The sequence below is a fragment of the Alosa alosa genome, unplaced genomic scaffold, assembly GCF_017589495.1.
Source record: "Alosa alosa isolate M-15738 ecotype Scorff River unplaced genomic scaffold, AALO_Geno_1.1 AALO_1.0_unplaced_4, whole genome shotgun sequence".
NCBI classification, from domain to species: domain Eukaryota; kingdom Metazoa; phylum Chordata; class Actinopteri; order Clupeiformes; family Clupeidae; genus Alosa; species Alosa alosa.
Genome location: NW_025962543.1, coordinates 170171 through 194012, shown reverse-complemented (window position 1 = coordinate 194012; position 23842 = coordinate 170171). Strand labels below are relative to the sequence as shown.

Genomic DNA, 23842 nt, shown 5'->3' with positions numbered 1-23842 from the left:
GCATGCCTAATATACATAACCTAAATTTAAAAGAAAAAATAACTAATAACAGAGTAACTCAATATTTTACAAAAGAAAATGATTAGGAACAATATGAAAATATTGAAATGGAATCAATAAAAGATTTAAAAGTAAATTATTCAAATATAGATTCAAAATATTATAGTAAAGATGTTGAAAAACTATACGGAAAATATTTTAATGTTATTCAATAGAACTCAACAAAATATTTTGAAAATAGTAATTCAAATTCTAAATATATATGAATATTATGCTTTGTAATATCAGAATTAGAAAAAATACAAAATTATTTATCTAGAATTATGAAATTATCTGGACATCTAGGAAATCAAGTTTTCATGTATGATTCAGATCAAATAGAAAATATTAGATATTTATTCGATAGTATTTTGTAGCAAGGAATTAATAACAATATAAACTTATTTGACGAAGAAATTCAAAAATTAAGAAGATAGCAATCTATATATAATTTAACCCTTCCAGATAATGAAGAAATAATAGATTTATTAAATGATGCTTTTTATGTATATAAAAAACATATGAAGTAGATAGAATTAATACAAAAAATATCTCATAAAACAATTATTCTTAAAAATCAACTTATATTAAATCTTGAAAATGAATTAACAGATATTTTCTCTACTATTATAGGTGGTCGATCATATATATTAAGTACAAATGCAAGTAATTTTTTTAAAACCATATTTTTACCAGAATTATCATATCCACAATGAAAAAATTCTAACACCTTATTTAAAGATTATAAATACATAGCAAGTGTATTAAACGATTTACCTTTTGACTCCGATATTTCATCTTATCAAATCTTATTAAACGAAAATGAAGAAGATCCTTATCTTATATATACTGGATTAATTTATTATGTATCTATCATTAGAAAAATTATAGACTCAGAATAAATAAATTATTTTTAAGTTTTAAATAATTAATTAACACAAATCAAATCTTGTTATATAATGATTCCTAAGCTAGATGATCTTATTTCTCTTATAGATAAAAATAAATTAAATGATTTTAATCAATGAAAAATTAATTTTTCTAATATTATAGAATAGAAAAATGATACTAATAAAAAATTAGTAAAATATTATCAATTTCTTCTAAATAATATAAATCAATTATGATTTACCGGCCCCCTAATTCCAAAAAATTTAATCCAAATAAAAATAGAAAAAAGAATAATAATAAATAATATTATTTGATGTTATGTAAATTTAATTAGCTTAAATAATGAAATATTAAATCTAGATAATATAGAAAATTCACCTAAAGCTAAAGAAAATAATATAAATCCAAATCTATATAAAAAATATTTTTGAACTACTGAAGAAATTCTATTAGAGAAAAAACAACAATATAATTTTGAAATAATTTCCTATCCTAATCTTCTAGAAAATGAATTAACAATTTCAATAAAAAATAAATTAGAAATAGAAACTAATAATCAATTAAATGAAAAAATATTTCTAAATAATCAATTAAATAAAAATTTAAATATATTAAAAACAAAATATAAAAATTTAAATACTCAATTTGATGATTATAAAATAAAAATTAATCTTATTTTAAATGAAAATTATAAAAAATTAATAAATTATAATAAAATAACAACAGATTTATATAAAAATCAAAAAAAATTTATAATTTTCTCCATTAATAATTTTAAAAAAATTAAATTTATTTTAAAAAATATTAAAGATATATTATTAAATAATTAATCCTTATTTATTTTTAATTTCTATTTTATTTCATCTATTTCCTATCTTATTTTTAATACTGTATTAACCTATTCTTCTATTAATTTACAATTCTTATCCATTAATTCCTTATAATTCTATCCTAATATAAATTCATTATCTTCCCCTTTAATCTCTTCATACTATATTTCCTTAATTCATGATGAATTTATCTTATTGTTTAATTCCTTTATAGTCATATGCATCTTCTTCTCCTTATTTAAAATCTATATATTCTATAATATAGATAATTCTAATCTTATTATTATATCTAAATATTTTTTCCTTATATTCGTATTATTCTACCTAATCTATTCAACTTTATTTTTTATATTAATATTTATATTCTATATAATATTATTTATTTTCTCATACATATTTCCTATCTATCTATTTAATTTTTCCTTATTTTCCTTTAAAATATTTCCTCTAATCAATAAATCCTATTCCTTATCTATAAAAACAGGAATATATTTACTTTTATCTATATTATTTTCTCATGCTAAATCCCACATATAATTACTAATTCCTTCTGGTTTATTATATCTCTCCTTATTATATACTTCACCCTCTACTTTATTATATAATATTCCCTTAAACTTATTATCTTTTGAATTATCATCTATTTTATTATACATCTTTCCTAATTCACTTATCTACTCACTTTTTGTTACATAATTTAATATTGCACCTAATTTATCTCCATCTATATTCTAATTCTACATATAAAAGCACAAAAATGTTAAATTTTTATAGTTTAATTAATAATATAAAATTAACTAATACTCATCCTGTAAAATTATTAGAAGAATTAATTATTGCTAAAAATACTCTATTGATATATAAAAAGTTATATAATAAATATATTTCTTTAACCATAAAAATAACAAAACATTTAATTATTGAAATAAAAAATTATAAAAAAATAAATTTTCAAAAAATAAATGAATTAAAATCTCCTACAATAAATATTGATAATAAATTAAATAAAATAAATATTTTATTTAATTCTATAAAAATTCTTAATAATAAAATTTATTCTTTTAACCCTGAACAATTAATAATAGAACAAAATAAATTAATTAAAAATATTTTAGAACTTTAATTGTTATCATGATTAATATCTTCCTCATTTTCTTCTTTAAATTTTTTATTTAATTCATCTAAATCTTCTTCAGTATTTAATAAACTATCTACATTTACATATAATCCTTCTATATTCTTAACATTTTCATGAATTTTCATTATCATATTATCTAATTCTAATTTATTATTTTTATCTTCTAATTCCTTATTTGGTTCATAATATAATTTACATCCAGGACTATAATAATAAATATACTCATGTTTTGGTATATTATTATCTATTTCTTTACCTAATAAAGCTGCTGTTTCTTTTATTCAACATCTAGCTACATTTCTTACTGTATATCCTCCACCTCCTAATACTAATAAAGGTATATCAAAACTTTTAATATATTCTACAGCTTCACAATGTCCATTTATACTAAGATTAAAACAACCTAATCTATCACCCGACAATGAATCTGCTCCACATTGTAATACTATAACATCTGGTTTATATCCTTCTATTATTTTTTTACTTACAGGTTTAAAAATATACTAATAATTTTCATCTGTTATTCCTTCTTCTAATGGAACATTAGCAGCATATCCTTGACCTAATTCAACTCCTATATCATCTATATGTCCTGTTCCTGGAAAGAAATTTCCATATTTATGAAATGATAATGTAAATACTCTATTAGTAGTATAAAATGCTTCTTCTACTCCATCTCCATGATGAACATCTATATCTATATATAATACTTTTCTATGTACTTTTAATAACTCTAATATAGCTAAAATTATATCATTAACATAACAAAATCCAGCTGCTTCTTCCCTTTTAGAATGATGTAATCCCCCACTTCAATTCATTACTATATCATATAATTTAGAATTTAATTTTCTAGCTGCACTTACACTTCCTCCACTAGCTATAGCGCAATAATCTAACATACCATCAAATATAGGACAATCTGAATCTATATTATATCTATTTGCTAATCTTGCATATAAATTTCTATTACTATTTTCTACTACTGATAAAAAATGAATATAATCTTCTGCATGAAATTTTGTCATTTCTTTTATACTTAATGAATCAGGTTTATAAAATGTCATATAATCCTATAATTCATATGCCAAAACTAGTGAATGTAACATAACTGATCTAAATGGTTTCATAGGATGATATGTACCAAAATTAAAATTTCCTATGTCTTCATGGTAATAATAAGCTACTTTTTTATTCATTATTTTATATATAAATACACAAAAAATGAATGAAAAACAAGAAGGTTATATACAAACTCCAGTACATTTTTTAGATGAAGATGCAATATATGAAATAAATAAAAGTTAGAATTCTCATGTAATAAATAATATAGAAGCACTTGAAAATATAAGTTCTATTTTATGCACTACACTTGGACCAAGAGGTTTAGATAAATTAATAGTAAATAAAGATGATAATAAATTAATAGTATCAAATGATGGTTCATATATATTACAAAATTTAAATATTATGCATCCTGTTGTTAATATGATAGTAGATTTATCATCAACTTAGGATAATGAAATAGGAGATGGAACAACTTCTGTAGTATTAATAACAGTAGAAATATTAAAAAATATAAAGAAATATTTAACTCAATATACAGAAAATAATAGAAATATAGAATTAATAATAGAATCTTTAGATATAGTTAAAAAATTTATATTAGAAAAAATAGATAAAATGTCTATAAAATATAACAAAAATTTAGAAGAAGTTTATAAAGATATTTGTATGACACCTTTAAATTCAAAATTAATAAAGACTGAAAAAAAATATTTTGCAAATTTAGTATTAGATATAGTACAACAATTAATAAAAAATAATTTAGATATAAAAGATTTAAATATAATAAAAGTTAAAAGTAATTTAGGTATAACAAGTTCATTAGAGGATTCATTTTTAGTAAATGGAGTAGTTTTTAAAAAAACATTTAGTTATGCGGGATTTGAAATGATGTAGAAGAAATTTGAAAATGCTAAAATTATTTTATTAAATATGGAATTAGAGATAAGTGCTAGACAATAGATTAATCCTGAGATAGAAATAAAAACATCTGATTATAAAAGTATTATTAATACAGAATGGGATATATTTTATAGTATATTAGATAAATTAGGAAATTCAAATGCTAATATTATTTTATCTAATTTAGCTATAGGAGATTTAGCTACATAGTATTTTCAATAGAAAAATATGTTTTGTGCAGGTAGAGTAAATTAGGATACTATGAATATGATTTCAAGATTATTAGATGTTCCTATAATAAGAAATATAGATTAGATAGATATATAGAAGTATATTGGAAAATGTAAATTATTTGAAGAAAGAGAAATATCTAATACAAGATACAATTTTATATATGGATATGATAATATATAGGAATCTCAATAGATTACATTAATGTTATGTGGAGGAGGAGGATCAGATATATTTTTGGATGAAGTTAAAAGATCTCTTAATGATTCTGTTTCATTATTATATAATACAATAAAATACAAAGGTGATTTTAAGGTATTACCAGGAGCAGGATGTTTTGAAACTAATATAGGTATAGAATTAACAAAAGATGGATTAGGATATGAAGATATAAAAGGATTAATAATAGAAAGTATAGGCAATGCGTTCTTTTTTATACCATGATGTTTAGGAAAGAATGGATTAAATGAACGTGAAGCTACTTTATTATTAGAAAAATTATAGATAGAAATTAAAAAAGGAAATATTTATTATGGAATTGATGTTATAAAAAAGGAAGTAAGAAATGTAGTAGAATAGGATGTAATAATAGAACCAGCTATAATGAAAAGGAATATGATAGAATTAGTAATTGAAGCATGTAAGATTATATTAAGAATAGATCAAACTATAAAAGACACGCCAAGTCAACCAGCAGATAGATTAGAAAAAGTCTAATTAATTATTTTTTTAAAAATTTACATAAATTTAAAAATAGAAAAATTTATATAGATAAAGAAGTACAAAATAAGAAAAGGAAGGGCGAATAAAAGAAATTAATCATAAAAAATAATAAATTAAAAACAAAAGGATTTTTTCTTTCTTTTCTTACTTTGTACTTCTTTATCTATATAAATTTTTCTATTATTATTTTTAACATGATTTTTTTCATGTAAACTATTTGTATTTTTTATTTCTAATATGGAAGAATCAAATCTTGTATTATTATTAGAATTTAAATATTCTAATAAAGATATAAAGAAATTTAAAAATCCTGGAAATAAAATTAAAGCACATTTAAAATTATCTTTATCAACTAATCCACTATCATTTTCAGATATTAGTTTTAAAAATGATTTTACATTATTATCAGTTACATTATTTTTAGGTCCTAATAAATTATCATTTGTATGTTTAAGATAAAATAAAAATTTATCATGATCTAAAATGTTATTTTCATTTTTTAATTCATTAAAAATTAAATTAACATTTTTATCAGTAATTTTTTTCTAATCTCTACTAGGGCAATAAACGCTTGCATTTATATTTAGATATTGATTTTTCATTTGTTTGTGTTATTAAAATATATTTATTTATATTTATTAATACATAATTGATTTATTTGTTTTAAAGTATAATTTTTATATTTTTTTTCATCTAATTTTATTAAAATAGTTTTTAATTCTTTAGCTGAATTTTTATATTTCTTTTTTGCATATAAATATTTATTTATTTTACTTTCTAAATCTTTTAAATATTTTTTAACAATTTCTATTTCTTTTTTTATAATACTTTCTTTTTTTAATTTATAGATTATATATTTATAATGTAATTCAATTTTTTTATTAGTTTCATTTTTATTATCAGTCATTAACTTCTTAGTGTTTTTATAGTTATAAAATGTTAGAATCAACATTGAATGAAGGAATGAATTTAGAATTAGATAAAAATATTATAATATTCAATCCAGGAGCATATTAGTTTAAAATGACATTATATTTATCAAATTAGATATATACAGAAAATGTTAATAGTAATTTATATAGAGAAAATAATATTAATATAGAGAATAGAATAAATGGAATGGATTTATTTATGTTAATTTTTAATAAATTATTATTAAAATTAAATGTCGATATTAAAGATTATAATTTATGTCTTATTATACCTACGCAATGAAGAAGTAATATTTTAAGTATGATAATTAATAAAATATTTGAATATAATTTTAAAGGTATTTATTTTCATTTAGAAACTGTATTATGTACTATTGCTATTAAATTAATATCTGTTTGTATTGTTGATATAGGGTATAATAATATTAGAATTGTATGTATAAAAGATTGTATAGAATTGGTATATACTAAAATAGTATTACCATATGGTAAGAAAGATGTTAATAATTTTGATATATTTTTTGATGAAGATAAATTAAAAGAAAAAGTTAATAATTTAGGATTAGAATATGAAAGTTGTGATTATGATGAAATTTTATATAATAATTTAAGATTAGACAAATCAATTTCTGATTGAAATACATATTAGAAATTAATTCAAAAAAGAAAAAAAGGAGAAAAGGAAAATAAATTCAATATGGATGCATATTTTATAGAATCATTTCAATTTGTTCCGGATGTTTTAGATACTTTATTAACATTAGAGAAGGCAATTGTTTATTCTTTAATGAAATTAGAAAATTTTTCTTTATTTGAATTTTTTGTTCAAAGAATTTTATTATATAATTCATTTAATAAAGAATTAGAATAGAAATTACATAATAATTTATTAAATTATTTTAAAGAAAATAAAATAGATATTAATCAAATTAATATTTTAGAAATAGATGAAAAATATTATGAAGCATTATGTATATATGGAGCTAAAATGTTTTGTTCTTTATAGAGTACTAAGAATAATTATATAAAAAAGGAAGAATGAATGGTTAAATCTTGATTATCAGGTACTAAATTATTAAGAAAAAAAGCTTTATTTGATATTGATGTTATGGGAAAATATAATGAAATATATTTAGATTAAATATTTTATTTTTTTTTATTTTTTAATAACCACAAAATGAAAAAAGATAAAGAAAAATATATTTCAAGAGAATTTAAATATATTGGTGTATTAAATCCTGAAAAATTAAATTTAACATATGTTCCTAGAAAAATACTACAAAAATCTGAAGATTTTAATAATAATAATAATAAAAAAGAAGAAACAAAAGTTGAAGAAAAAAATATTAAAAGTATGGAAAAACAAATATATTATAGAATTAATAAAATAATAAATAATAACAAAATGTTATTTATAATTGGTTCATCTAATATTAATATATCTGAAGATAATTATATTATTAAAAATTTATAGTTAAGCGATAAAAATGATTTTATTATTTTTATTATTTTCTTTTTAATTAAGAATAAATGAAATATTGGTAAAATTATTTTTAATTATATTAAAATTATTAAAAAATTAAAAATTTATAATGAAAAAAATGAGGTAATAGATATGAAAGATATTGAAGATTTTTATTTATTTTTCTTTTGTTTAAAAAAAGAAAATAAAGGAAAAAATGTTATTTTAATAGAAAACAATAGTAATAATATTGAAAAAATAATAAATGAAAAAATTAATATAAAAAAGAAATTTTCTTATATTACATTATATAAGAAAATAATAATTAATTTTTAGAATAAGGAAATAAAAAATAAAAATTTATTAATAGAAGAGGTTTTAATTAATATAAAGGCATATAAGATAATTTATAATAGTAAAAAATTTAAAATAATAGATTTTAATAAAGATACTAATAAAATTAGTATTTAGTTAAGAAAAAATACGGAAATATTTGATATAGATATAGATAGTAAATATGAAATTATTTATGAAAGTTAGTATGAGAATTGTTATTATTGTAGTCAAAAAATAGAATATGAAAATTTTCATTGTTAGATTTGTAATACATATAAGCATTATAATTGTATTAAAATAATATGAAAAAAATATAAATTATTTGATATAAAATTATGTTGTTTAGAATGTTATAATAATTGTATAAATTGTTAGGTAAATATTAATAAATTTTAGGTTAAAAAATGTGAAAAATGTAATATTTTTATTCCAGAAATTCATAAGAATATTCATAATATATTATGTATTAGATATGAAAATACAGAAATATATTTTAAAATAAAGCTTAATAAAAATTTATATAAAAAATGTAAAAAATGTCAAGTAAAAATACATAAGAATTGTTTATATAATTAGGAATGAGATAATTATTGTATAATATGTTATAATAATTTACAAAGAAAAAATTATATTTTAAATTAGAGAATAATTTATAGAAATATTTTAGAATTTAATAAAAAAATATTTTGTTCAATTTGTTTATCATATAGTAAGAATGAATTGATACAATGTTTATCTTGTTATTCTTCTTATCATACTTATTGTTTAAATGATAATAATTTAATTTATATTAATGATTTTTGTCCTAATTGTTTAGTATGTGAAATATGTAATATAGAAATATTAGATAAATTAGATATATTTAAATGTTCATTTTGTAAAAAGATATCGCATAATAAGTGTTAGAAGAATGTGGGTAATATTTGTTATTCTTGTGATCAATGCATTGAATGTAATTAGAAAAATTGTAAGAATTGTTTTAAAATTTTAAATAAAAATTTATGTCTTATTTGTAATAGAGATTTAAATAATAAAATAATATAGTGTAATATTTGTAATAAAAGTTTACATGAAAGTTGTTTAGAGTAGAATTAGGAAATATTAAATATTAATAGAAAAAATGATTATAAATTTTTTACATGTTTTATTTGTTTATAGTTAGATGAATATAATATATTTTGAAAAAAAGATTTTGAAACAGATAATAAAATTTTTTTAAAATTTAAGATAAGTAAAATAATGCAAAAAATAGAAATTTAGAAATTAAATAAGTTTAAAAATAAAATAGATAATAGAATTTGTTTTATATGTAAAAATGCTAAAGAAAGTTTGATACCTTTTTTATAGGATGATTGAATACATATAGTATGCGCCATATGAACATATATAAAAATTCCAAAAATTCCTGTTTTTACATTTAAATCTTTAATAGAATTAAATAAAAATATTATGTGTACTTGATGTAAATTAGAATATGCAAATATATTTTGTTTTAATGAAGATTGTAAAGAATATAGACATTTACATTGTATTAGTAAAAATTGAATTTTTACTAATAATTCTAAAAAAATATTTTGTTGTAAGGAACATATATTAGATACAGATTTGACTAATGAAAAAATAATTAATAAAAATAATTTATAGAGTTATGAATATGGATTTTATACTATTAATCAAAATAATTATATAATAAAAAGAAATAATTATTTAGCTATAAATATAATAAGAAACTAGAATATTTTTAATTTAAAAGATATGAATAAAGCAAAATATTTATAGATAGGAACATTAATAATAGAAAAAATAATTTATAAAGATAAAAAAATTCTAGAATTTAAAGGTTGAAAATTATTTAAAGATATAAATAATTTAAATAATAAATGATATGAAATCAAAATAAAAAATAATTTATTTAATATAAAATTTGATAATATAAAAATCACTGAAAAAAATTTAAAAAAATTATTTCAAGTATTCAAAACTTATTTTGAATATTAGGAAGGATGACCTAAATTAGAAACGTTTATGAATATTTTTATTTTAAATAAATATTTTTAAAATATTTTATATATAATTAAAATCTTCAATATTTATCATTTCTTCTTCTAAATTTAATTTTTTTATTTCAATCATATTTAATCTTTCATTATTTCTTTTTATTAATTCATTTTTTATAGTATATTCAATATTTAAAGTTTTTAAAGCTTTTCTTTCTTTACTATATTCTTTTTTATCTCTCTTTTTAATTTTAGGTATTAAAATTTCTTTATTTTTTTTATTTTTTAATCTTTTAATATTATTTTTTATTTCTTTTAATCTTTTATATCTTAATAAAGTTCTTTTTTTTAAATGATTAGGAAATTTTTTAACTAATTTTTTTATTTCATTTTTATCATTTATTAAAGTTTTATTTCAAATTGATACATTATTTTTATAATTTTTAATATAAAGATAAATTTTATCTTTTACTATTCTAACAGTAGAATAAATATTATTAGCTAAAGGACAAAATTTTTTAGAACAATTTCCACTTACATTATATTTATTACTACATAGAGATACTTTTTTATTAATAGGTAATTTATAACTACAATTTTTTGAAATACAATCTCAAATTATATCATCCATAGTGATAAATTTATGTTAAATATAAATAAAATTCAAATACAATATATAAAAAATATAAAAACATTATCTTTATAGATGAATATATTATTTTAATTAAGAATATATGTATAGAAATTAGAATTTATAAAACTAATTAGTTATTTAATATTATTTGAACTGATAAAATAATAAAATCTTATAAATTTAATAATAAATTATTATATATAACAGAAAAAAATGAAGTTTATTTATCAGATTTAATTAATAATTCTTTTCTCTTATTTAAACATAAAGGAAATAAAATAGAAAAAAGTAAGAATAAAAGATAATATAATAATTATAAGTACTTTTAATGTACTTTCTTTATTCATTTTTATTATAGAAAATAATATTATTATAAAAGAAAATATTTGAGATTTATCTGATCAAATTATTATAAATATTTGAAATTTTGAAATAATAAAAAGATAGAAAGAATATGAAATATTTGTATTATGTTAGAAATATTTAATATATAAAGGTAGAGAAGATTTATTAAAAGATACAAATTTTATTATAAAAAGATATCTTAATACAGATTATATACATTCCACAAAATTATTTAATTATTCATTTAAAAAATTTTTTGTTTTATTTGACAATAATATGTTTATACCAGAAGTATTTTTAATATCTAATAATTCTATATTAAAATTAAATAAAAATCAAAATATTAATTTTAATACAATTAATTTAAAAATTTATCTTGATAATAATTTATTAGCTGTTAATTAGGATGGAGATGTTTTTAAAATAATTATAGAAAAAAATAATTTTATAATAAATAAAATATTAAAAACTCATGATAGTACTATAAAAATTATATATATTAAAGAAAATATTTATTTATTATTTTCTAAAATATTATATTGTTATATAATAAATATTCAAGAAGAAATAAAAATTTTAAAAAAATGAAATAATTTTCAAATTCCAGAAATCTTATATTTAAATAATATTTCATATTTAATAAGAAAAGATATAAATTATACTTTAATAGAAATAAAATAGAATATTTTAGAATTTATAGAAAATAAAAATATGAAAATATTAGGCTGTCATTGAAATAATAATAGAAGTATAATTTATAATAAAAATAATTATTTTATTTTAGAAAATAATAAAATGATTTCTAATAAATAGATTAATTTATCTTTTAATAAATTATTTTGTTATAATGATGATATTTTATATGTTTATTCAACTTCTATTGGTTTATATGACTTAAATAATAAAATAAAATGAGAATATAAAATTAATAAAAAATTTTTATTTTTTACTTTTTATCCTATTATAGTAATTGTTTACGATGATAATTTATTAATATTTAATGAATTGAAAATAATTAAAAATATAAAAATAGATAATAATTTTTTACTTGATTTAGAATGTTATTATTATTTTGATAATATTTATACTATTTTATACTATAAAAATAAAATTTCAATTTTTTATTAGGATAATTTTTATGTAATAGAAAATATTTTAAATTTTATTTTTATTAATAATATTTTATATATAATAAAAGATTATAGTATATATAAATATAATTTTGTTAAATAGGAATTATATGAAATGATACAATGAAATACTAAAATAATAAAAACAAATAAAATGTATAATAGAATTATTTTATAGTTTGAAAATTCTATTTATGTGATTTTATATGATAATATAATAGATATATCTTGAAATGTAATAAAATTAAATTTAGAAAATTTTTGAATTATTAATAATAATTTTATTATAACAAATACATTCTAGATTTTTAAATATTTTACTCATTTTTATAAATTTTTAAATTATAAAATAGATTTTATTAATATTTTTAATAATCATATAATTTATAATAATAAAAATATATTATTTATATTAGATGAAAATTTAAAATTTTTACAAAATATTATTTTAAAATGATTAGTAAGTTCTATAAATTCTATAAAATTATAGAATGTAAATAGACCCACTTTTTATTTTGATAATTTAAAAGCTATACCTATTGCTACAGATGATAATGAAATAGAATATCAAAGCGTTATAGATATTAATGAAATAAAAAATAAAGAATTTTTATCTTTTTTATTTGTAAGTACTATTTTAGATAGTACAGAACATCAAATATCTAAAAGTGAAATTTATTTATATGATAATTAGTTTAATTTAATATATGATAATGAAATATTAAGTAATGTATATGTTTCTTCTTCTATAAATGATAAATATTTAATATTAGGAATAGGATTTAAAGTTATTGTTTATAGTTATTTCGATAATAAATTAGAAGAAAGATGTTTTATTAGATTGAAATGATACGTAGTTAATATAAAATGCATAAATTCTTTAGTATATGTTCAAGATTTTTTAAATAATATTTATTGTTATTATTTTGATGAAGAAATATTTCAATTATTGTTATTTAAAAAAATAACTCAAGAAATAAATAAATAGCATGCACTTTATTTTAATATAATAAGAAATAATAGTAGTTATCATTATATTAGTATATGTCTTGATAAAATAATAATTTATAATAATAAATTTGAAAAATATAAAGAATTTTATATTAATAATAAAAAATTATTTTTTATAAAATAGAATAAAAAAGAAATTATTATAATTTATAAAAATTATTCAATTTTAAAAATTAATTAAGATAACTAATATTTTCTAAAAAAATCTAATTTTCTTTTTTTCATTTTTCTAAACTTATATTTTTATATTTTTCTATTAATTTTTTATCTAAATTTAATTTTTTTGTAAATTTATTTAAATTTTCAAATTTACACATTCTAATAGAAGAAAATAAATTTATTATATTGTTTTCTATATTATCTTTTATATTTAAAAATGTTAAACTAATATTTGGATTTATTAAATAACCTGAAGTAATATAATTTATTTTTAAATTTTGAATATTAAAATAAAATTTTTTATTAATATAAAAAGGTTTCTTCTTTTTTAAAATTTGATTTAAATTATCTTGACCTAATAAAATATCAATGTCCTTATAATTAATAATGTTATAAAGAAAATAATATGTTTCCTTATACATATTTCTTTCATAAAATTTAATAGAAAATAATACAATTAATCTATTATATAATATTTGAATATATGTTTCATTAATACATTGAAAATCTTCTTTATCAATTTTAAAAAAATAATTATATGCTGCTATAAAATAATCATTAAGTAATAAATTATAAATTAAATAAATATAACATTCTATTTTTTGTTCAATAATAATACTATTTTTTATTATATAATTTATTATCTTTTTTCATTCACTGTTAAAATGTGATAAATTTTTTTCATCAATTTCTTTCTTATTATCATTGTAAATATTTAAATAATTATTTTGTAATCATATAAGATAAACATTTATATTTTCTATATTGTTCTTTGTTTTATTTATTATTTTATTTAATTTATTATCATCTAAATTAATATTATTCAATTTATTCTCTAAATATCTATCATAAATAGTAATTAATAAAAAAGAATTATAATAATAATATTCCAATATTTTATCAAATTTAATAAGTTTTTTATCATCTAATATTAAATAATTAATAATTTTATGTTTCTATTCCTCTGTAAGATTATTATTTTCTAATAAATTTTTTTCTAAATAATTAAGAAATAAATCCTTTACTTTAAATAATTTAAATAATTGCTCTATATCATCAAAATTATTTTTATCTATTTTTTCTTCTTCATTTTCTTCTTCAGGAATATCCTCTGTAAAAATAGGTAAAGTTTCAAATTTTATTTTTATTTTATTAAATCTCTTTATATCTTTTTGTTTTCTTTTCTTTAAATTAAATTGATTTAATAATTTTTTTAGATTTTCTCTTTTATAGCTGTAAATATCAATAGAAATATTATTTTTTATAATATTACATTCCTTCTTTATATTGTCTATATATTTTATTATATTGTCTAATTTTTCATCGACTAATTCCTTTTCTAGTTGAGAAAATAATAAATTAATTTTTTCCATTTTCTTCAGTGTTAAATTATTTATTTATTTCTCTTTTAATGCATTACGATAAGCTTTTAAATATTCTAATTTATTTTTATTATCTATTGATTTATTTGTTATTGTTCCCATTTGTTTAATATCATTAAATATTGAATTTATTTTTTTATTTAAACTATTTTTATATTCTAAATAATTTTTATTTAATTCTTCTAAATTTTTAAATAAAATATCAATATTTTTATTTATTTCTTCTTTACTTTCTAATAATGAATTTAAATTAAATTTAATCTTATCTACTACAAGATTTTCATCTAAAAATAATTTTTTTAAAGTTGATAAATCTATTTCTTGCTATTTAAATAATTTTTTTAAATAATCTAATCTATTTTTAATCTATTCTTTTTCATTCTTCAAATCTAAAAATATTTCATAATTTATATAATATAAAAAAAGTAAATTAAGAAATAATATATACTATGTATACTATGATTCACGATTAATTTTTAACCCATATAAATTAAACAATATTATTATTATAAAAATATTCTCATTAAACTTCTATTTTATATTTTCTAAAATTGTAAAAAACATTTTTAAACACAAATTAGAAATCAAATATTTTATGAAAGATTTAGTACCATCAGACATTGAAAACAATTTAAAAACAGCAAGAAAAATGCATAATGTAGCACAAAAAGCACAAAATACTAAAAAAAAAGTTGATGATACTAGAAGTTAGTTAAATACAGGAAAAGAATCAAATTTTCCACCATTTTTTCCAATTATTTATTATAATAAGAATGATATACCAGAAGAATATAAAGAAGATATGAAACATTTATCGTATGTATTTGGTCTATTTGTGATAACTTATGCACTTGTTTTAATAGGAGATTTTTTTAATATATTTTCTGACCCTTTAAATGGAATTATTGTTTTTATTATAAATGTTATTTTATGTGCATCAGGAATAGTTTTTGCATTTATTGGATGATATTGTTAGTATCATAATTTAGTTTGTTTTGGTTTTAATAAAATTAGATGGTTATTTTTTGTAGTAAATTATGGAATATAGGGGTTTTATTTATTATATAATTTGTTTGGTATAATTAATGTAATATCTAACCCTTTAAAATCAGGTGGAGATGTAAAATATGGGGGTTTAAAAAGAATGTTTTATTGATTAGCATTGTTTATTCATTTAGGAACAATATGTGGATATATTTATTACTGAAAAATCGCAGTTTAGTATAAATAGAGTTAGTTAGGTGAAGAAGAACAAATTAAAGAAGAAGCAATTATATAATAATTATTTTTAGATTTTATTTTATAATTTTTATGTAAAAATTATTTTGTGATGAGATAGAAAAGAAAAAATCATAATAAAAAAAGAAAAAAGATATCAAACGAAAACATACAAACTAAGATTAATATAGATGATTTATTAAATTTTAATAGTATTATATATGATGAAACTAGCCAGGTTAAAAATTTAAGAGAAGTATATGAAATTGATTCTATTAACAAAAAATATTCTTATTTAAATAATTTGTAACTTTTATTTACATGTCTATTGTAATATTTTATTAATTCCTCTATTAGTATTATAGGAAAAGTGATCATTATTATTTTAAATCAATCAGATAATGATAAAGGAGTTAAATTAAATAATTTTTGACAATATGAATTATGTAATGTAAACAAATGCAATAATATTGAAGTTAATACTGCTATTATTGAATAAATATTAACAAAAGGAGAAACAATTATTATAGATTCTAAATCATCTAAACAATTAAATACATTAAACATCTCTGCCATTACTATAGTAGTTACTGCCATTGTATTATGTATTGGATTATTTAAAATTGAACATCATTGAGGTGGATTATTTATATTACATTTATAAGACTATGCTAAATTTTTAAAATTTAAATTATTACTTTTGATACTATAAATATATATTGAAATTGTAGCTATTGCTATGTATAACCCTATTATTATATATCTAAATATCGAATTATTATTAATTATTTTTTCATCTTTTTTTCTAGGAGATTGTTTCATTATTACATTAGTATTTGCTTTAGTAATACCTAACGCTATAGCTGGTAAACCATCTGTTACTAAATTTATTCATAATAAATGTATAGGTCTAAAGAAATTTAAAGGAAGATTAAGAAATATTGTAGAAATTGTTATTGTTAATACTTCTCCTAAATTACAACTTATCATATATCTTATAAATTGTTTTATATTGTTATATATCTATCTACCTTCTTCTATTGCATATAAAATAGTTTCAAAATTGTTATTTTCTAATATAAAAGAAGCTGAATCTTTAGCTATAGAAGCACTATTTTGACCTAAACAAATTCCTATATTAGCATTTTTTAATGCAGGAGCATCATTAACTCCATCTCCAGTCATAGCAACTATTTCTTTTTTTTCTTGTAATATATTTATTAATTTATTTTTTTGTAATGGTGTCATTCTTGAAATAATTTTTACGGAATTTATTTTTTCATCAGTAGTAGAAGTAAAAAATTCATTTGAACTATAACAAGTATTTAATAAATCATCATTATTTATTATACCTATCTATTTACCTATTGCTTGTGCTGTTACTTTATTATCACCTGTTAACATAATAATTCTTATATTCGCATCTTCACATAATTTAAAAATTTTATCTAATCCTTCTCTAGGTGGATCTTGTAAATGTAATAAAGCTAAAAATGTTAAATTATTTTCTAAAATAGAATATTCTGTTTTTATTTCTTCTTTTGTAATATCTTCTGAAGTTATTTCTTTATATGCTAATGCTATTGATCTAAATCCTTGTTTATTATAACTTAAAATATTTTCTTGATATTGAATACTTTTTAAATGAAAATTTTTAATTTCATCATTTTTTGTAGTTAAATAATTTTGACATTTATTCATAATAATTTCAGGAGCTCCTTTAGAATATATATAAAATTTATTTGTAAGTTTATTTTTAATTATTACGGACATCATTTTTCTAGTAGAATTAAATGAAAAAATTTTTATTATTTCTATATTATTTGTCATATTCTATACAAATTCCTTATCAATAAATAAACATTTTAAAGCTATTTCTGTTCCAGAACCAGAAACTTTATTTCATTCATTATTATTTTCATCTATATTAATAATAGAAGAATTACATAATCAACAAACAGATTTTATTATTTCCGGAAGTAAAATATGATTTGGATAATTTATTAAAAAATCATTATCATTTTTTAAAATATATGAATCAAACTATAAATAAACTACTTTCATATTATTTGTTGTTAATGTACCTGTTTTATCTGTACATATTACAGTAGTACATCCTAAAGTTTCTACGGAATGTAATTTTTTTATTAAAGCATTATTTTTTGCCATTCTCTATGTACCTAATGCTAAACATGTTGTTATTACTGTAGGTAATCCTTCTGGTATAGCAGCTACAGCTAATGATATTGAAATTTTTAAATAATATAATGCTCCTAATAGAAAACTACCATTACCATTTTTTTGAAAATTATGAATATTAAATATTCATATTAATGCACATAATATAATAATTAATTTTGATAATGTATTTGAAAAATCATCTAACTATTTTTCTAATGGAGTTTTAATTTTTTCCATTTTCTATAAACTTTGATATATTTTTCCTAATTCAGTACTTAATCCAACATCTATAACTATACAAACACACTATCCTTCATCTAATATTGTACCACTATATAATTTATCTTTTTTAAAATATCCTAAATCTATTGTCATATTATTAATACTAGATATTTTATTTACAGATTTTGATTCTCCTGTCATAATAGATTCATTCGCTTCTAATACTGATGATTCTATCTATATTATAGAACAATCTGCTGGTATTTTATCTCCCTAAGATATTTTTACTACATCTCCTACAACTAATTCTTCAAAATTTATATAATTTCATATTTTACTACGTAATACAAGTGCTTTTTCTGGATTATATTCTTTTAATTTTTCTATACTATTATTAGTCTATACTTCCTATATTGTTCCTATTATTGCATTTAATAATAAAATTGAAAATACTCCTATTGGTTCTATTAATGGATTTTCTTTCTATTTTCCTATATAATGCATTAATATAGATATAAAAATTGTTATTCCTAATATTACAATAAACAATCCCTCAAACTAACTGAAAAAAATCTTTAAAATACTATTTCCCTGTTCTTTTGGAAACTCATTTTTTCCATATTTCTATCTCTAAGTCTTTACTTCATCTTCTTCTAAACCTGAAAGAATAATGTTCTATTTATACATATCGATACATAAAACAATTTAAACACTCTTCATTAATAATACATAAAAAAAATTTAATTATAATTTTCTTGACCAATAATAAATGTATAAAATCTAAAATGTAAATATTGCTATTACTATAAATAAAAAAATACATGTTACTACAAATGAATTATTTTTCTATATTTTAAAATAATCATCTATTAAATCTGATCGCTTATCTATCTATATATATTCAAATTCTAATAAACTATTTATTAAATTCTATAATTCTTCATAATGTCAAAATAATTTATTTCTTTTTATATTTAACTATTTTAATAATTTTATTATTATTTTAATTTTTATCTATATTTTTCTATATATATTATTTAATAATATTCTATTCATGCATAATTCAAATTTTAAATCTTTATTAAATATTTTCTATATTTTCTAATAATTAGCAATTAATAAATCAACTTTAGAAACTATATCTGTATTTGTTTTATCTATTAAATTTTCTTCTTCTTTTATTTTTTCTCCTTTTTTACTTATTTTTTTAATTGATTTTATTTTATTTATTATAAATCTTACATATTCTACATATTTTATTATTTCTATATTAATCTATTGTTGTCATTTTTTTCCAGTTTCTAAAAAAAATATTTCATTATCTTTAGGTATTATTAAAAAATTATCTTTCTATAAATTAATATCTTTATCAAATTCTTTATTTTCATCTATATATAATTCTAATAATGTTTTCTATTCTTCTCTTATTTCTTCATTTCATAATTTATCATATAGATTTTTATAATTAATTAATATAAAATTATTTTCATCGTATATATTTTCAAATGTCTATATCATTGTTTCTAATATATAAATACTTGTTATCTTTTCATATAAACTTAAATAATTTTTTTCTCCTATTGTTATATATTTACTTATTTCTTTTAAAGAATCATTAAATGTATCTATTTGATTTTTAGTTATAGGTTCTATATTCATCTTTTCACATAATAAATGAATTTTTACATTTATTCCTTTCGCCATTAATCATATATGTGAATATTTTATCATAAATTCACTGAAAATCTAAACATTTTTTAAAGCTTCTCATAATTTTATTTCCTATGATGAAAACTAATTATCATCTAAAGTATTTATTAATTTTAATTCTTTTTTAATATAATAAGAAGAATTTTTCTACATATAAAATAATATACGCATTCTTAACATAGTATCAATACTTATTTTTTTTAATTTAAATTCATTGCAAAATATATTCCATATATGATCTTCTTCTAATCATATACTTAAATAATATCATGTTTCATACGTATAATCAAATATTTTTATATTTTCTAAATCTAAATACTATATATTATCAATAGTTTTTATAAAATCTTCAATCTATTTATCACTCTATATTTCGTTTATCTAATCTATTAATTTTTTATTACATAAATTAGAAAATATTTCATTAACTTTCTATAACTATTTAACTTTCATAACCTATGTCTAATTTATAATTTTCTAAAAATTTTCAGTTTTTTCTTTTATATTCTATACTTCAATATTTAATAAATTTCTAGTAATATCTATTATATTATTATTCTATGTATTTAATAATTCATTTGTTATATTCCCTATTTCCTTTATTATTTCAGTTTTATTATCAATCTCTGATTTTAATTTTTTAATTTCATCCATTTCATCCGTATTCATTCTTACCATTATTCATAATAATAAATTAAAAATTAAAAACATATTATAATTTTTTATGTTCTTTTTATTTTCCGTAATTGAATTTTTTGAAATTTTAAAAATATAATTAATTAATAATAAACTTAATAGGTAATGTATTAACTTCTCCTTCATCATTATCTTCTACTAAAAATTCAAATATTAAATATTTTTTATCTTTACTTATATTCTATTGACTTATCTATTCAATTAATTCTATAACTTTACTTGTTAATCTTCTTTCTATTTCTTCCTCTCTTAAAAATGTATTATATATTAAGAATTTTCCATATGTAAAAAATGTAATACTAGGAAATCCACATTCTTCTTCTATATATAAAAATAAATCATCCAATAACATTTCTCTATCTCCTTTTATTTCGAAATTATCTCATATAGTAAACTTATCTATTTTTCCATTCATCATAGCTTTAATAATAACAGATTCTCCTGGTTCACTACTTAAAAATAAAGGAACAGATAAATTCAAATAAATATTTCTATACTATTCGATTTTCATATTCTAATAATATTTAAATATTTCCATACTAGCAAATCCTATTATTATAGTTGTAGTAGTAGATAATGCTGGTATAATTTTTCCTGCTATTTTCTTACAATTATATTTATTTACTAATTCTATATCATAATTATCTGATCTACAATTAGCTGCTGACATAATAAAATCTATATGATAATTATCATCCTAATCCTTTTCAAATTCTATAGGCTCTATCTATAAATTTTTCTAATTTTTAATTTTTATTATTTTTTTAACTTTATTTTCTATATTTTCTAATATTTCTTCATCTTCTACTTCATCTTCTTCATTTTTATTTTCATCAGTATTTATTCTAATTTTTTTAAATTTAATTTCCTGTTTTTTATAAGTTTTTAAAACATTTTCTATATCTTCTACAGTTACTTCTATGTTTTTATTTATATTATTAAAATGTAATTTTATTAAAGATATTATAAAATATAAATTATGCTCTTTACTAATATCAAATTCTTTTAATTCTGGACATCTTTTTTTATTATGTCAAAAATTTTCTCCACTCTATGTCTTACAGTTTTTTGGAAAATTAAATAATAACTACTAAATATTCTAATAAAATAATATATATCATAAATCAAGTGCTCATTTTATACATTCATCTTTTTCTATAGGAAAATCTCCAAATCTTTCTATTATTTTTTTATATGTTTCTATTTTCTATCCATCTATTCCTTCTTTTATAGGAAAATTATTTAATACTTCTATACATGAAACAAAATAACCTTCAAATAAATCTCTAGCTCATGCTATAGTATGTTCCTTCTAATAAGGAAAATGTTTTAATGTACACATAGGTATCTACTATTCAGGAGGATCTCTTGTACTACCATAACTTTCTGTTTTATAAGGTATAATAATCTAAACATTTCCTTTAGCTCCTAATGTTCCACATTCTAATAAAGGCTTTTTATAAAGTAAACATTTTTTATCTATATATAATCTTGTTTCAACATTATCTAATGCATTTCATATTAAATCTAATGAATCAAAAAAATTATCTGAATATGTATTTTCTGTTTCTGAAGATATTTTCATAGTATATGATCTTATATGAAGATCTTTATTAATATTTAAACATGCTTTCTTAGCTACATTAGACTTATACTAACCTATATCAGTTTCTCTAAATAAAAACTATCTATTAAGATTTGATTTCTCTATTACATCTCCATCTGTTATAATAATTTCTCCATTTTCTGTTCCTATTCCTAACATAGCGCATTGTTTTAATGCTTCTGATCCTAATGCTCCTACACCTACTATAAATAATTTAATCTAAAAAATTTTATTCATTAATTCTATTCCATATACATTAATATAATCCTAATATCTTCCTGTATTTTTTATAAAATTTTCAGTTTTAAATTTTTTTAATTCATTATATTCTACCTATCATGGTAAAGTTAAATACTAATTAATAAATAAAAACTATTCTATAGGCATAAATTTATTAGTACTTGCTTTTATTATTTCCTAAGCAGCTATTCCTCCTACTATAGAACACATAGGACCTAATATATATTCATTACATCTAAATAAATGAAATAAAAAAGTTTTATCTAATTCTTCTACATTTTCTAATAATTTAAAAATATTTTCTATATTTTCATTATTATATTTATTTTCTCTTATTTTATTCATAAAAAATAAAATTTCTTTAGTTTTATATTCTATTTCTATTATTTTAGGATTTTCTAAAGATTTTTCTAGAGACTAAAAATTTAAATTTCTTTTTTCTTTCTACTATAATAAATAACCTGAAGAAAAATTATTTAAATTTTGAGTATCAAAATCTATTTCTATTATTCCATTAACTATTTTAACTTTAAATATTTTATTATTTAATTCTTCCATTCCTTTTATTTCTTTTAATATAATTTCGCTATTATTTTCTATTTGAATTTTTTCATCTATAATAATTTTAGCATTTTTTTCTTTAGTAATATTTTCAATAAAAATAGATATAGGTTCTTCGTCATTAATATCAATAACAGGAAAATTTTCATTTAAATTATTAAAAACTATTCCAATAAAACCATAAGTATTAGCTGAAATAA

At 17.3% G+C, this 23842-nt stretch overlaps 1 protein-coding gene and 1 pseudogene across 1 annotated transcript; both read right to left on the bottom strand.

Moving 5' to 3' along the window:
* Window positions 1-3179: 3179 nt before the first annotated feature.
* LOC125290329 (probable histone deacetylase 1-B) lies at window positions 3180-4097 on the bottom strand. The gene is given in 1 exon segment (XM_048237160.1): window positions 3180-4097. A coding segment is annotated over 1 exon segment (918 nt).
* An 11642-nt stretch (window positions 4098-15739) lies between these two features.
* On the bottom strand, window positions 15740-23291 carry LOC125290328 (annotated as a pseudogene).
* Between the last annotated feature and the right edge of the window lie 551 nt (window positions 23292-23842).